This window comes from Crocodylus porosus, unplaced genomic scaffold, assembly GCF_001723895.1.
Source record: "Crocodylus porosus isolate Cpor-Errol unplaced genomic scaffold, CroPor_comp1, whole genome shotgun sequence".
Classification (NCBI taxonomy): Eukaryota; Metazoa; Chordata; order Crocodylia; family Crocodylidae; genus Crocodylus; species Crocodylus porosus.
The window spans coordinates 12,799,408-12,816,527 of NW_017728910.1; the positions used below are offsets into that span (position 1 = coordinate 12,799,408).

Consider the following 17,120-nt stretch of genomic DNA (forward strand, 5'->3'; position numbering starts at 1 on the left):
AAGGGAGGGGTGTGCACCCTCAACCCACAGGTAATGGGAAGGTTCTGGGAGGCATCCTCGTGCCAGCTGCTGGCTGTAGGAGCAGCCATTCCTATAGGACAGGGTTAACTCCCAACTCTAACTAAGCAAAGCAACAACAAAAAAAGTTTATAGTAACTAAAAAAGATAAGTGTCCAGGAAAGCGGCCACAAAAAAACTCCAGATGGGAGTGGGGAAGGGGGTAGGAAAAAAAAAAAGCGGCTAGGGTTTGAAAAAGCGAGAAAAAAAAAAGACAAAAACAAAAGGGAGGGGGGAAAAGGGGTAATTTAGAGCACCCCGCGGAAGGCAAGCTAATGGAACTCCCCGCTACAAGCAAGCAGAAAAGAAAGAGAGAAAGAGCTAGAAAGAGACAGTTAAGAAGGAAGGCTGTGAAGACAAGAGACCAGAAGTATGGGGGGATGGGACAAAGAGGAGAGAAAAGGGGGAAAAAAAGCTGCAAAACAGCAAGAAAAGAGAAAGAAAGCGAAATAAACAAAGGCTAGAGACATTTAGACAGGTGGGAGTGAAAAAAGGAAAGAGATAGGAAGCTGGGGAGTCTTACGCTCGGGATCGCCCCACGCAGCTCCAAGCGAGCCTGGTCCAAAGCAAAAGAAAGAAAGAAAGTGGCTGTAATAGATGCAAAAACACTCAGCATCTCTAAACTGTTTACAGATATAATAGAGCCTGGTGAACTTTGAGCAAGAAAGATGTCCCTCAACCCAGTGTCTACTGATTGACTTTCCAGTTCTAGGTAATGAGGCACTGCATTAATGTATTCTTTGGCAATGCAATTAGCAGTATTGATAAGGACACCCACAGTATATGCTGTTGGTATGGAAGGATTTAGGAACAGTTGCTCAAGACAAAATGCTCCCTAGTTAGAAGGAAGAGATCAGGAAATGACTGAAATCTGGCTGCTGTTCTTGCAGTTCTCAGAAAAACATAACTCAGATACACAGGAAACTGTTAAATTAGAAAATGTCTTTATTAGATAACTGGTGGTTAGAGGCTAAACCTCTTTATGGATGCATAGCCTACGTAAATGGCAAGATAGTGTGTAAATTGCTGTAGCTGTCTGCCTATAAGCTGTCTTGGAAAGTAGTAACAGATGAACGTGTCTTGCTGATAATTATGTTGAATGTTGCAGCAGATGTGTTTGCTCTGCTTGTGTTGCTCCCTGTTGAACTGAAATGAAAAAAAAAAAGTTAAAAGGGATAAGTACATTGGGAGAGGAAGAATTACATGAATTATGGCAACCTCTGCTAGTTATGAGAGAAACCCTGTCTGCCCGAGCTGAAAAACAATTCTGAAACCTCTGCCAGGGATGAGAACAACGTGGTTGGGGGTGTGAAACAGAGTAAAAAAGGAAAAAGTCAAAGAATGACCAAAAGGAAGGGGGAGGGGACATAAGAAGAAAATCACTGAAGATGCCAAATAAAATCATTAGACAAGGGTGTGTCCTTAACGTTGGTTCTTGATGGCTATTAAACAAACACTATGGCTATTAAATGAACACTACAACAAACCAAGAATGCTAGGAACTGACATATTTCTGTGCATATAAAATAGCAACTTTTATTCTATAAAATTTGCAGCACAGGATGGGTCTCTTTTAGCATATTTAAGTAGGAAGTGGGCAACATAATGTTCAGATGTTCAGTTCTGATAGACTGATAGCGATGTATTCAGCAAAAAGAACCTGGAGGAGGGCAAGGCATCTATATGCTGTAAAGACAGGGGTTTCTATGGACCAGTGAATCTGATATCCTGACTTAGGCAGTGCCCAGTTTTGTTTTAAAAGATAACCTGATTGCATTTATTGTTCTCAGATGATAGAATGAACAGCTAAGGAAGCAGCAATTTCTTCTCCATTCACATAGATCGTGATCTTATACCCATGAAAAGCATGTACATTATTAATATCAAAAACTCCTTAAAGACAGATTTGCAGAGATCTTGTTAGTAGGATGCAGCCAAACATTTACTTAGCCAGGGTTTTCCAAAAGGCCAAAGGCTTCCTGTTTTTTGGTGGAGAAAAGTAAAAATGTCATTTTCAGGAGCAAGGAGGCAGCCTTTAGCAGTGTGAATTGTGTTTATAAAGGGCTGTAGTGCTGCCCTTAACACAGCAGATCTAAAATTGTATTCACACTCCTGACAAGCTACAGCTTTCCCTTCCACCTTTCTGTTGCTTTCAGCACAGGTCACAGGAGAAAGGCAGGCATATTCTGGCCCTTTAGAAATCAATATTAACAGGGCCAGGTTAAGCTACAAGTACTAGAAGCCAGTGCCTTTCTCCTGGAGCAGTGTGTTTATTGCAGACACTCACTTTTCACTTAATACTGTGGTTAAAGGAATAACCTGAGTGGAGTGTAACTGGGACAACCTGAAACAGTAGCTCAGAGTGGTGGATTTCCCCAAGCATCTCAGTGGTTTTAATGCCAAGACCCTGTGCTCTGAGGATTTTGCCAGCCCCGCACTGCAGAGGACTCGGAGTGTGATGCAGTCCAGTCCTCCCACCTTTGCACTCCCCTCTTGATTCTTAGGAAAGTAGGTGGTTACTGCTATCCTTCCCTCTGGGTGTAGTCCCAAGCCATTGCTCCTGCCTCTCTTTGCTGCTACTGGCACTCCAAGTAAAAGAAGTCAAGGCCAGAATGGGGCCCCATGGCTTCATGTTTGTAGGGACCTTAGTTTGACCTTGAACATTAGGAGTATGAATTTAGGTCTCTACTGGTGCAGTAAGCATTAGATTCTTGATTCTCACATTAGTTTTATGTGGGTGCAACTTAACTAGAATTTCTGATTGACACCTGGTATAAATGAGATCTCAAGTCCTAGAACTGTTGTCCTGAAGTGGGGCATAAGAGCAGGGTAGGTGTTTGTTTGTCCTTGGCCACTGGTGTTAAAAATGTACCTGTGAACACAAATAAAACCATGGAGGGAAATAATAAATCCCTGTTCCACAACTTGTTTAAAATACGATATAAATGTTCCCTATTATCCAAAAAGCCTACTTTTACTAAGTCAGAATAATAATTCATGGATAGCTCCCCCTCACTTAAAAATGGTCCCAGTATTACATCCAAACCCAGTCTTAACTGGGGTTACTAGTACTATAGGGTAATTTTTCTTTTTATCAAGATGATTTACAAGTTTTGTGCTTAGTTCTGAGTCTACTGAAATACTCCATTTTATATTCTCATTGCATATTTGCGTAACTTTCCATTTACAGACCAGGGACTACCTAAGACAGTGCAGCGAAAAACCCCATTCAGAAAAAAACACATAGGTTAGAAAGGAATTTCACTTTCTACTGCTTAAATTTAAAAAAATACAAATAAAGGATTGATGGTTTATGAGCAGCTAATATGACAGGGAGTGAAGATGGAAAACCACATTTGGAACTTATTGGTCAAACTAGTAGTATGTCCTAACTGCATTTTTCCTGTTTTAAAACAGGGTGTCCAAAAGGAACCTATGGCCCATATTGCCAGAAAGCATGTAAATGTCTCAATGGAGGCCTTTGTGATCCTGTGACAGGAACCTGTGACTGTCCTCCTGGCTTTATTGGAGCCGACTGTAGTAAAAGTAAGCCAGTGTTCATTGAGATAATGTAATATATCATATGCTGCTTATATAAAAAGTAGTTATATGTGAGAATATTTAGGATAACAGCTCATCAGTGTAGCAGCAAGCGGGTCCCAACCAGCCTTTGACTGAAGAGCAAATCAAGGACACATATACACGAGCAGCAAGGCTGCTCTGACGCACTGTAATTACAGCGTGTTGGAGCAGACTCGATTAATTGAGTCTGCTGGAGCGTGGTAATTACCGCACTCCAGCAGACTCCAGCATCTTGCGTGTCAGCATCAGTGGGGGCGCTTTCAAGCTCATTCGATGAACTTTAGTTAAAGTGCCCCCACTGCCATTTTTCAGCATGAGGACTCTGATACATGAGACGCCCTAAGCACTCTAATTACAGCGGCTCTCAGAGCCACTCTAATTAAAGCCCCCCTGCCGCACCCAGAGCATGCATATAAAAGCCCCATAATCCCAGTTTTCTGGAAGTTGTCTTGGCAAATGTTCTCTCTTCCTTTTCTGTGGGTGCATCTACACATCGCTGTGCTTCAGTACTTCCTTTTGGAAGTACTAAAGCACAGCTCAGCAGGGGTGGTTCTGTGCCACGCGCATGGCACACAGGTAGATTTCACCGCTACGTTGCCATAGCAGCACGCTATACCCGGGGAGCACATCGCTATGGTGATGTAGCTGGTGATCACGTGTAGACACAGGTGACAGGTGTAGTAAAGCACTAAAACAAGCACTTGGTATACTGCCTGTTGATGAAATTGGGACATTGACAACCTGGGTGCAACCCATAAAAGTGCAAATTTATAGTGCTTTACCCTCGAAAAATTGTTTCAGTTATATCTCTTCTATTACTTCATGCAGTTCAATTCAGCTTCTTCACAAATACATGTGGTAATCTAAATTTTTTCTCTTTGGCAAAGGTATCATCAGTGTTCAGGAAATGAGAGGCAAGGATTTTTAGGGTGATATCTTTTATTGGAACAGCTGCATGGTTGGGATAAAGTTAGACCAGCCTTCAGATGCAAAGCATTGTTCCTCAGCTCTGAAGAGGGAGGCAAGAACTGTTCCTAATAATCGCTGGGCACCTGTACGAGTGTGGGGATTACAGCACATTGGAGCGGACTCAATTAATCAAGTCTGCTGGAGTATGCTAATCGGCACGTTCCAGCAGCCTCTGCGTCTCATGTATTCAGCGTCCCCACACTTCAGAATGGCAGGGACACTTTAACCAAGGCTTGTCATCACCCCCGCCACCATTTTGAAACGCAGAACAATGGATGCACAAGATACTGCAGGCACTTTAGAGTGACTCTCAGAGCTGCTCGAATTAAAGTACCCCCACCCCGGCGCACATGTAAAGATGGCCACTGTGGTTGCTTGCCTCCTCAAACCCAAGGAAAAATGCCTTACATTAGAAAGCTGGCCTAACTTTATCACAACCATATAACTGGTCCCATAAAAGATATCACCCTAAAAATCCTTGCCTCTCACACAATTCTTTAACCATCGTTCCAACACAACCTGCAAATGTCAGATACTAATTGAAAAAGACAAGGATGCTACTCAAGGGGTGTGTCACGTGGTTAGATTTTGCTACTACTTTGGTGTAGTGGCACGCTAAAATGTGGGAGCACACAGCTACAGCCAAGTAGTTGCCCAGCACATGTAGAGTCACGTGATTGCTATGTTGCCATAGCACACCATACAGAAATATAGGGCAACATGTAGATGTGCCCTAGATGTGGAAATAGGAAGCATCCGTGTTTTCACACTGGATATTTGATAATAAATTCCAACAGTCAGGGAAAATTAGGAAGGAAAAAGCAAGCAGCCCTTTGGATTTTTTTAAAGGACTTTATTTGGATTCAAAACTGAATGCAAGAATTTTGCCTGATTTAAACAAAAACAAAAAAAGTGGGGGATGATATATGGTTCTGGACATTTAATGAGAAAAGTCTGTGTTTCCTTTAGGTTGTCCTGAAAACCATCATGGGAAGGACTGTACTCTGTGGTGTTCATGTGGTAAAGGACAGTGTGACCCAGTGACTGGCAAGTGCTACTGTCCACCCGGCTATCTCGGACCTGATTGTCAGCAAGGTAACAGAATGAGATCTGTTGGTATGGGTATTTTTAAACACCCACAAAAAGAAACTGCGACACCAAACATTTAAATAAATGATCATTGTTTACAGTTGCTAGGAATTTGTCCTATGCAGTAATCTCTGTGCTCTCTAATTTGTCTGGAGCAAAAAAGGTGGCTTTTGCTATAGCCCTCAGTAAACTGATGGGTTGATTAAACCAGCCAGAGGAAGTGAAATCATGCTCCAAACCAGTGCACGGCTCCAGGTCCTTAGTTTAGGCCTTTTCTTTATTAAAACAGAAACATTCAGAATGACCCAAAACAACCCAAAGTCTCATCATGCTTTAGTGTTCTTGGTAGACTGAGTGTGCAGGGATTCACAGTTCATACAGCCCTCCCCAGCCAAAGCTTCCCTCTGGCAGCACCTGCTTGCTGCAAGTGTCTACCTGCCTTACCTTCTCGGTGGCATACATGATGGTGACTTCCCTCCTCTGTTCTTCTATGAATGAGAAAGGAAATGTTATGCAGAATTTCATACAGATTTCCTATAGGACTCGGGCAATAATGACAACTTCTAGTTTTAAAGGGCCCGAGAGCCATAATATTGGCTGAGAGTAATGCTGGAGTATTGTTGTTAATAATTTCATATATATGTTATGGTAGTGCCTAAGGACCAAAAAAGAAGGTGACACTGTGGCGTTATTATGCTCAAAAAAATTCTTTGCTCCAAAAAATTTACAAGAGATGGAGGAAAGGGGCACAAGGAGAGCAAAGAGACACAAGGAGGGACACAAGCAGAGGAAGGAGTATACGAGGGAAAGAAGAATCATGTTGGTTCTGAGGGGAGGCAGGAGGGCATAAGCTAAATGGAAATGAAAGTGAAAGAAGCTGGACAAGGGAAGAGAATGAGGGGACAGGGCAAGGAAGAAGTGGGTGGGAGAGACTGTGGCCACAACCCAGCATATATTTCTAGTGTTAGAAATGTCTGAGGAACAGGTGGAGAGCAGCGGGTGGCTGGTCCACTCTCCCACCTCGCCCACCGGCCCCTACCAGTAGGGGAAGGGAGCAGCAGGGAAAAGCCCTCAGCCCATTCCCTAAACTCTAGACTGGGGAAGAGGCAGGGACCACTGCCCCACTGCAGACCAGACCTGACCAGGAAGAGAATGTACAAGCATTCAGTCTTTCAAGACAATTTTTCTCATAAAGGAGATATTCTAGGTTTCAACCTGACAGATCTTTATCCCAGAGGAGGCATATTTCCCCTGGGAGAAACTGAATGAATGTTTGTATGCTGGTAGTTTTTAGCAGGAGAGCAGTGATTCTCCTGGTAGAAAAGTAACACCTATATGTGGCCTTTGGAGGAGGCAAGGAAAAAGGCCTGGCGTAAAGTGCTAACTGGCACAGGACAGAAGGCTGTACAAATGAGACCAGGCCCAGTGCAGTATTACTTCAGTGCAATATTATACGCTGAAGAGACATTTCCATTGTTCATATCTTCCCCCATCTTGATGTGATCTGTTTTGTGATGCTGATTGTTTTAAAAACCTTTGTTAATTTACTGTAGTGTGTCCCCAGGGAAGATATGGTCCTAGCTGCCAACGAATGTGTATCTGTAAGAATGGTGGTATCTGTAGCCATGTGGATGGGTCTTGCACCTGTGGTCTTGGCTGGACAGGAAGTTATTGTGAGAGAGGTAATTTTTTTTCTCTTTGTTTTGACAAAAAGGTAATTAGCAGCAGTATCAGCTTTTATACCATACTGTCACTGTTGTTATATGTATTAATGTTATTGGAAGTAAAAGTTTGTGTTAAATTACTCAAAAGACTCTAGTATCCTGATTTTTTTTAAACCTAACAAATGAATTTATGGAAAACTATTAATCCAGGTTGTACTAGCAAGAATGAGATGACCCTAGTAGATTCACTGGGAGGTTTGGATAATAAGGACTGATTCCATTCTTCAGAAGTGAAATAGCAACATTACATTTTTCACAGTTGGCACACAATAGCAGAAATGTTGGGCCAGATGCTCAATTGGCATAAATCAACCTAGTTTCCTGACTTTGAGAGCCAGGCTGCTTCACACCAGTAGGGATCTGAGTGTTCTTAAGTATTTTTCTGAAGAGAACTGCGCATGCACCTGTCTCCAGTGATTAGGTAATATGACAAAGAAAGCTAAGGCAGAAAATATGTCTTTTTTTTTGTTCTGTCCCTTCCACCCACAAACCTCAAATTTGAGTAATCATGCTGATTTCAGTATCTACATAATAATATGCTAACAGTAGCAGCTAGACATGGAAGCAGGCAGCAGTATGTATTTATTGTGATCTGCTCCAGATTTAAGATGTCATAGCAATGGAGCAACTACAGTGCTGCAGAAATAAGTAAGTTGATTGTATTGACACAAGTTCACGTTTGCATGACTTGGCTTTGAACAGGTTGAGGTAAATTTAGTTCACTAATAGGAGGACTCTGGCCTGTATATGTAAATGCATTTTGTTTTGGCTGAAACTGAGTTCCTTCTATTTCCATTAGACATGTCATGGGAATTACCAGCATTCATAGGCATTACAAAACAAATTACAAAAAAATAGTTGCCTTTTATACATTATAGATATCTGTAAGAAAATAATAGTGTAAGTGCAAAAAGAAATCTGAAAAGGTGCTATTTCCCTAAGACAGTGAAGGTTTCTCTTGCATATGGACAGACAACTAAACAAATCTGACTTGTGGAAAGGAAGTTGCTTTTGAGGGCTGCACAAGGTCCACAGAATTCAAACTCTTTTTCACAGAACTTTGGTAAATTGTTCCCAATTGTAAAGAAATGTCATGAACTCAGAAAGCAGGTAAGTTTCCGTGAGGAGAGGAAATTCACAACCAATATTTATCTCAGCTCTGCAAAATGTTGTGTGATTTGTGGTCGTTTCTTTCAATGTCTTTTCAGTATGGAGTCAGGATAAATAAGAGGTGAGTGTTTTTTGTTCTTTCATTTAACAGAATGCCCTCCAGGTAGATATGGCTCTGACTGCCACTTACACTGCTCATGTCAGAACAATGGAACTTGTGACAGGTTTACCGGCTGCTGCCAATGTCCAGAAGGTTACTACGGGCATGTTTGTGAGCACAGTAAGTAGATGGCTATCTGCAAGAAGCAAAACTCCAGCTTTGCTTTAGGGCCATGTAACTGGACCCTAATTTTCCAGCAATCACATAAGTCTTCAGAATAGTCTCTTGCATAGAGGTTCATTCTTTGGAGCCCCAATTCAGGTTAGGGATGTATGCAACTCTGTACACATAAGCAGTCTCTCTGCAGTAAACAGGATTGCTTATGAGTTTAAAACAAATACACCTGCTGAAATACCTCGTGGAACAACAACAGCCCATAACAGTTATTACTACTGGGGACTTCTTGTGAACTACAGGCTACAGGAGGGTATTATACATTTTCTATGTAGACTTTGTTTCCCAAAATCAAAATAACATTTTGGCATTTTTACTTCCCAGCCTGCCCTTCTGGATTTTTTGGTCTAAACTGTCTTCACTCTTGTGACTGTAAAAATGGAGCCAGTTGCAATATAGTGACTGGACAATGCATATGTCCTGCAGGTTATCAAGGGATCCAGTGTGAAAAAGGTATGTGTGAATTTTTTATTTTAAAAAATGAATGTCAGTACACACAGATTTGGACTGCTTGGGTATTTTGGGTTCTTGATTCTGTGTTTTACAAAGAATATTTATCAATGGATATTTTAGGATCCTATTTTAAGCATTTTATTGTTAATTCTGTGCAAAGAGCATCCAAATTCATGTCTTCATCCACTACCTGAACATATTTTTCATGTTCTAACATTCCTCTTGTTCAAAAGGATGTTCCCAAAGAAAAATAATGACATCTTTTGTCAAGACTTTTCCATGATGTTTTATACCACCCTGACACTATGTTCTTACCAGTGGCAAATACCTTCTGCCTTAGAGAAAGGGGCAACAATGATTTGCAGTAGATAGGTATCAAAAAATCTGACTACAGGGGAAAAAAACATGTATAAGTCAGAGCTTGGATGCTACCCTGAAACCCCAAAAGGTTTTGATTGTTTGCTCATTATATATGTGGATGTTCTCGTTTCCATAACTGTCTAAACTTGCCATTAGGAATACTGTTAAGTTCAATGATATACTGTGGCAGTGAGTTCCTTATGTTAATTGTCTTAAATACATTTATATTACCAGCTTTAAATAAGCTGATTATAATAAACTTATTTATGAAACAAGATTATCAGTGCCATATGAAAATGCTATGGTGTCTCATTAAAATGGGTTGGTGTTGTATAATAATCTTCTGATAACTGCATCTTAACAATGAAATGCCTAATTACTGCAGTCCTTAGGCATACTGCATAGGTGTATGATAGGTTCAATTAGATTCAACCAACATAAAGAGAGGCTGTAAATGCTACGTCTCCTGATTCATTTCAGAACTCACAAACTGTGCTATGAGATACGCACAAAAGATTCAGACAAGACGATGTTTCTTGCAAGTATAAAGCATCTAACTAGTTTATTTTTTGTTAGCCTGTAAACTGGGCTGGTTTGGCGACAGATGTCAGAATCAATGTGAGTGTGGAGGAGTAGCTCTATGTGACCCAGTGACTGGAAAGTGCCTTTGCCCACCTGGCAGGACTGGAGACGGATGTGGCAGTGGTAAGATCATTAAATGTCTCTCAGGGTTGGCGTATACATAGTTTTTGTACCTTTGTCTAGTTTTACAAATTCTTACAGTTAAATCAGTGCCATTCTTGAGTGTTGGCACTGTGGAAGAATTCCATCCCAGTTTCTTCCCAGTCACTGCTATTAGGTATTTTCCTTGCCATTGTTTTCTCACCTGTCTGTCAATTTGGCTGTCCCGGGTTATTGCAGATGTGAGGAACTACAGGTAGAGGGTGGGAACTCCCCCTATCTACTGTGTTAGCCCTGACCTCATGGCATGGGGGCAGGGGCCTGAGCCCATGTCACTCTCTTAGGTGATCAGTGATGCTTTTTAAATTGATTGGTCCACATCAAACAACACCTGGCCTTGTTTGGGTCTCAAAGGTGATGTCAAAAGGGCCGTATAAGCTAAAACTCCTCAGGACAGTGGCAATGCATAGAGGGTGCACGGGGGTGCACATGCACCCCATGAGAGTGCTGGTGACCCCCTGTCAGCCAGCATTCTTGGGCAGGGGGGCAGGCGAGACCCCTGGTGCCCTCCCTGAGAGCACTGGCCAGGGAGTGCTCCAAGAGAAGCAGTGGCCAATCCCGCTAACCCGTAAGTGCCAGTAGCACATCTGGATGTGCCAGTGGCATGCCACTGCCAGTTGTAGGTTGGCAAGATTGGCTGTGGGGGGACTCTTTCCCCGCCCCCCCTCCCAGTTTGCCAGTTGCTGACTGTCCTGTGAGGGGGGCAACTGCACCTCCTGACTCAGGAGACACTAGTCACCCATGCCGCAGGAGATGGGGCAGCAGCCATGTTAAGTCACATACAGCTACTGGAACATCTGCAAATCTTTGTCTCTCTCTCAGGATGCTGAAGTGAGTAAAGTACCTGGAACTCATCTAGATATATGGCTTACTGTAATGTAGAAGTGTGTCAACCAGCTACTAAGCTGACGCTGTTTGCTCTGGGTTATTCTTTGATGCTTTGTTATCCTGTACCCTTCCCCAAACCTACCTTCTTTAACCAGCAAAACTGTCCACTATAACAAGCATGGTGGACTTGCTGGGACAGGGATTGGGCATGCCTTTTCTAATTCCTATGCTTGGCTGACTAAGGGAGGCTACTTTCTGTGCTTCAGGCTTAAGGAAGCACCCCAAGTTCTTGCAGTGGGTCCAGCACCCTCAAGGTCTACTAGGCCTGTGTACCCCAGGGGGCACGTGGCCCAGAAACAGGCCAGACCCCTGGGTGGTGGCAGTCATTAGAGTCTTATGACTGTAAACTGCACTGCTATTAACATCTTCCTAATGGGGAGGGGAGCTGCAAGGTTCCCCAGCAGGAACCAGAAGGCATCAGGGCAGGAGAAAGGGAGGAACAAGGAGGAGGGGTGGGTGGTATTGAGTTTGCATAGCATATGAGGTTAAAGAGAAAAACAGCAGGTGGCCTAATGACTCTTCATCGGCTGTGCTGTGGGCAGTGAGCCCTGCAGTCTCATGGGGCTTGCTCCTGCCTCCTCCCCATGCATCAAAGGGAATAGGAGTGGCTCCCAGCAGCAGCTGTGTCCAAGCTGATGTGTTGTTGATTAACTGTTTAACTGACATGATTAGAGGAGGTTAAACAGATAATTTTTTTAAATGATATTTACATCCCTATTTCTAAACTGAGATAGGCAGAGGAAAACTGTTTGTGGAGCATACCTAAAGATACCCTGGCTTCTGCTTGACTTTAGACTAACACGGTGACTACCCTAACTCTTTCTGCATACCTAAGCTGTCAGTTCTTCTATGCTTTACCCACTGCCTAATATGAAAGGACAGAGTGAGAATGTGCTATGAATGTTCAGATTTCAGGGGAGTCTCTCTCAGGACCTACAAATTGGGCATGAATGAATTTATGTATGTGTTGTGCAGGGGTAGTTGCAGGGCTTTGCCAGCCAATGTAAAGATAGTCAAGAATCTGTAATCCTGCCCCTATGTGGAAACACAAATAATTGCCCTTGAGGAACAGTTACTGCTGGCTTTGGGCTGTAACCTGTAAACTTAGGCCTGGGCATAGAGTGGGAGAAAGTAGATGATGTTTGTTTCTTAACAATGGTCCAGAGCTCAGGAAAGAGTCAGTGGACTCCAAGTAGAATCCCTTGGTTTACATATGCAAAACTTTACAAGTCTTGGTTCAGAGATGATACCTGTTTATTAGACTAACTAAGAAATCGCAAAAAAAATTATCTTTCTTTGCAATTTTTCGGGCACACGCACCCCTCTTCAAGCGGGGGGCAAAACAATTATGGTAAAAGTCCCCTTTTATAAATATCACTTGGGCTGTGTGTTAGGTAACTGAAAGTGCTGACAGGCATGGAAAAAAAACCCCGCGCATTACTGTAGGAGGAATCTCATTAGTTGGACCCAGCTCTGCAGTGGCTGTATAGATCAGGTGCTTTTTGGTGTTTTTATCCAAAGCCAATTCAATCAGTAATCACCTAAAGGCACAAAAAAGCCCTGCTGAAATGCCCAATCTATACAGATGTTGGGCAAGCAGAGTCAAACTAGCACAATGACTCTTCTGAGCATGCATTGTTCTTGGTGCGGGGGTGCGCTGAGCTTAAAGTGCCATTTTTAATTTTTTTTTTTTTAACATCTGCAAGCAGTCTGATTTGCCCAGGGAAGTAGAATTCTTTCCTTCATACCAAGATTATAAAATGGGCAAGAAAATTCTGTTTCAGAGAAAACCAAAAGAATTGTATCCTAATGAAATCATGACTGTTATGGGAGAACACAGATGGCAGTTGAAATTCTTGGGGCAGATTCTGATCTTTTCATCATGTTGAAGAATTCTACTATAGAGATAAATGGAATACCCCAGTCAGCTAAAAACACATGCAAGAGTTAGAATCAGGACTCAAATTCAAATGATAAGAAAGATAGAAGGACTGTATGTAGTTTTGTGTCTTGAGGCCTTAGCTGGAGCTGCAATGTCATAGAACGCCAGAGCTCCTTTTCAGGGACAGTCTCCCCGATTTTTTTCTTAGGAGACCACATGAAACAGTTACGAATGTAGCATATTATCAGTGAAAAGGAGAGGTTAACTAATTGCTGGGAACTGAAGAGTTGGTACAACCCAAAACAGTTCAAAAAGAAAATGACTTGTTTCCCCTGCTGTACTGTCCTGTGGTCAAAATCAAAGTAACTCAATCTCCAGACCTTCTGGTCTGAATGAGCAACTGAACCACACTATGCAGTGAGTAAGGCTGCACAAATCCAAAAATCTTTCCAAATGAGTCTGGAAGCAAGACTGAAACACAAGGGGGAAGCTTAGCACCAGAAATGGGAGAAAAATATCTGCTTCTTGCAAACGATAGGAGTAATTTTTATGTTCTTAAATTAGCTATAGCAACCCCCATCCACAAAAAAAACTGTTATGTTATGGGGCAGGTTTTATTTGCATTTTTATTTTCAATTAGGTTCAGTTCATCTGTGATATAACTGCGAGCAGCTGTGACTATGCAGCAGCTATAAAGATAAAAGGCCTGATTTTAATTTGAACTCTGGTAAAGCACCCATTAAACAGGCAAAATCTTAATTAAAAAAAAAGAGGATATAACAGACTTTTATGGGGGCTCTTTTTCTGTGTTAAATTAACATTGCAGACTTTCAAACAGATGTCTTAAATAGACATTGTTATTAACATGAAAATGTGGTATTACATACATTAAAATCAGGTCCAGAGGTGTTCACGGAGACCCTGTCTCATAACATTTCCTAATTGAAAAGACTTAAGTCTCTGAGACCAAGTTAAGAATTCCCCCACACATCAGGGTAGCAGCTGAAATGGCACTAGGAAACATTTGTATTTATACAATGATGGATGTGGTAAAAGTGAAAGATCCTTTATGTTTACAGGGGGTTTGGGGAGGTGGGTAAGGTTGTTCTTTATCATTTATTTAGGACCCCACTTTCTTACCTCCTGCTAACTGTTCTTCTAAGCTTCTACCTTAAGTGCATAAAGTACCTTGAAAAATTGTGATAAAGCTTATGAGCCTAAACATGAAACCTACTCATTCATCCTTTACAATGAAGATAGATGATAATTAAAAACTTAGTGATATTGTACCTGTCTGGGGAGATCAGGTAAATAAAATGCCACAAAGTTGGCATAAAGTCTACTGGAATGGCTGTTACAAAATCATTTGCAGTTTGATGGGGCTTGTGTGGGGTTTAACTACAACGTGTCTAGAGAGTCAACGTTAGTAGTGGAAAATTTTGAAAGTCAGTAAATCTGTACGTGCTGAAAGTGCTTTCTTGAAGAAATTCCTGACTCCCTGATGGCCAAGCCCCTGATGTGCTGGTTTTATAGAAGCTGTGTTTGCCATAGCGGGAGTTTCTTTAAGACATTTGAACAAAGAATTGGCCAGATTTGGTGGTGAGGGACACATACAGGCTTCAAGGTTCCCCACAACACGTGTTGTTTATAATTGTAACTTCAATTAGGTTTCGTAGTACCAGCAGAGAGTTTGACAGCAGAGCAAGGTGCAAAATGGTCATGAGCTCTCTAACCAGATCTTCAGGCACTTGCAATGAACTAATATCAATAGCCAATATTATTTTCATCGCACCATCTGAACTCAACAGAGCTTTAACATTTTACTCCCACTTCACAAATCCTCACAGAGGTTTGCATTTGAACCCATTCCAGTGGAAAAAGCCAAGAACTATGATTTCTTGAAAGAAATATCCCTAGTTTCATGCTGTATATGGTGCTTTCCCTGAAATTCTGATACTTGCCAGTTTTACCCTAGGTTTGCTATTTCATTTCCCAGCCGCTGTTGAGGTTCTCTAATGGACTGCAGCTGCCAGTTCGGACACTTGTTGCCCATCTCCTCCCCTTTTTTCCTCCCCTTCCTTTTCTTGTCAGACCCTCTTCTTCAGTGGGACAAAGTTGCTCAGTGGCAGAACTATTTATAGTTTGAAATCTGTGTATTAAACATTTCTTAAATATATTCATTTTCCAGAATGCAAGTCAGACCAGTACGGCCCTAACTGCTCTCTACAATGCCAGTGTGCTAACAAATCCCAGTGTAATCCTCAAAATGGAAAGTGCAGGTGCCCTTCTAAGTGGATGGGGCCAACATGCGAAGAAGGTAACATAGAACAGAGATTGATGACCTCTCTTAATAGAAAAATGCATGCAGTTTCTATACTGAGTTAGAAGAGAATGACAGTAATAAGCCAGCTTCGTTTTTTTCCTGGGGGTTTCACTAGCTTATTCCAGTGTAACTCAGGTTCAAGGGTCCATGGCAGCAAAGACCCATGAAGGAGTTGCACTGATGTGAGCTATTCACGATACCCACTCAAATACCATTCTGTTTGGGCACCAATACGTGTGCAGGGAGGCTGCTCTGACACTATGTAATTACTGGGAGCCATTCTAATTAAAGCACCCTCCCCCCAGCTCCCAGAGTATGTGTGTAAACACCCTTTGTTACCAGACAATTCTCCATTTAGTTTGGGAAATACTTTGGGACCTGTAAATGCAAGAGGCTTTGCTATTATTCCTGAGGCTGTTCATTCTGTCTGTGCTAGGACATTGTCATAACCTAGTCCTGGTCCCCTACTTGTGGATGAAGGTGGCATTTTAATTAAGAGCAAAGTGGATAATCTATATTATATCTCAGAATTACATAACTTTTGTTTCTGTTTAATTCTCTAGGTGGCCCTGCAAAGCTTCCTTCTTATGAAGGACAAGCTCAAGAAAGAGGAAGTATTTTTCCAAGACATCAACAACACTAATGTGTGGACTACTAAACAGGCTGCTTGATATGCACAGATAGTATTTAAATTTGGATATGAGAACTGGTATTCGGTTCAGCTTGAACTGTACTGAAATATGCATATTTCTTCCTGGAAGACTACAGTGGCTATTGGATCCCAATCACAATGAGAAGTAACAGACCCATTGACAGCGAGCCACACCAAACACTAGCGATCTTCTAAACCCCGCTGACAATCAGACTGGAATTAATGTCGATGTCGTGGAATTATAAGGCCAGTAGTTTCTGCTCTGAGCATGTAGTCTGACCACTTGTGTATAGCAAGAGCCACAGAATTTCCCTGACTTAATTCTTCCTCAGACTATGGCATGTCGTTAAAATATGTGTGTATATAATCTCAATTTAAAAACTGCTTATGATGGAGCATCCACCACAGCCCTTGTTGTGAAAACAATTGCAGCATATTTCTACTCTGAATTTGTCTAACTGATGGGTCTCAAGCTTAGATCTTGTTTATAGACGTGATATATCTTCCAAAGGATAAGGTGGACTTTATCTGGCTTCTATTATGTTGCTGTCCTGGAAGTTGAGCTTATAGTGGTTTATCAGAGCAAACTATTCAGTGGCTCTCTGGGAGAACATACCTTTCCATCACAGAGAAAGTTGTGTCTTTAATGGGAGGGGAAACAGGCAGAAGAAGCTGACTAATTGGCTGAAATAAGGCTTTATTTACATTCAGGGTGTTTTTAGTGGTTCAACATTTTTTCAACATAAGTTCTCAGGCCCCTGAAACACATTGTACTTGAGACATAATTAACTGGTAATCATGTCTCAAGTAGTGACCTGGCTGCATATTTATAGTTTCATAGTTTCTAGGGTTGGAAGGGACCTGAGCGGATCATCTAGTCCGACCCCCTGCCCTGGCAGGAAAGAGTACTGGGGTCAAATGACCCCAGCAAGATGTTCATCTAACCTCCTCTTAAA

The 17,120-nt window shown here is 41.9% G+C and overlaps 1 protein-coding gene across 4 annotated transcripts in view; it reads left to right on the forward strand.

Moving 5' to 3' along the window:
- LOC109308411 (multiple epidermal growth factor-like domains protein 6) overlaps nt 1-16,989 on the forward strand; it is a 291,549-nt gene extending 274,560 nt beyond the window's left edge. For 3 of the 4 annotated variants that reach the window (XM_019532693.1, XM_019532694.1, XM_019532695.1), the window contains 8 exons: nt 3,475-3,603; nt 5,578-5,703; nt 7,251-7,379; nt 8,683-8,811; nt 9,190-9,318; nt 10,255-10,383; nt 15,378-15,506; nt 16,076-16,989. In XM_019532693.1, coding sequence (XP_019388238.1) covers nt 3,475-3,603; nt 5,578-5,703; nt 7,251-7,379; nt 8,683-8,811; nt 9,190-9,318; nt 10,255-10,383; nt 15,378-15,506; nt 16,076-16,155 — 980 coding nt within the window. In that variant the 3' untranslated portion in view covers nt 16,156-16,989. Of the gene's footprint in view, nt 1-3,474; nt 3,604-5,577; nt 5,704-7,250; nt 7,380-8,682; nt 8,812-9,189; nt 9,319-10,254; nt 10,384-15,377; nt 15,507-16,075 lie in introns of those variants that run through there. The other variant, XM_019532696.1, reaches the window with a different exon arrangement.
- The last annotated feature ends 131 nt before the right edge of the window (nt 16,990-17,120 follow it).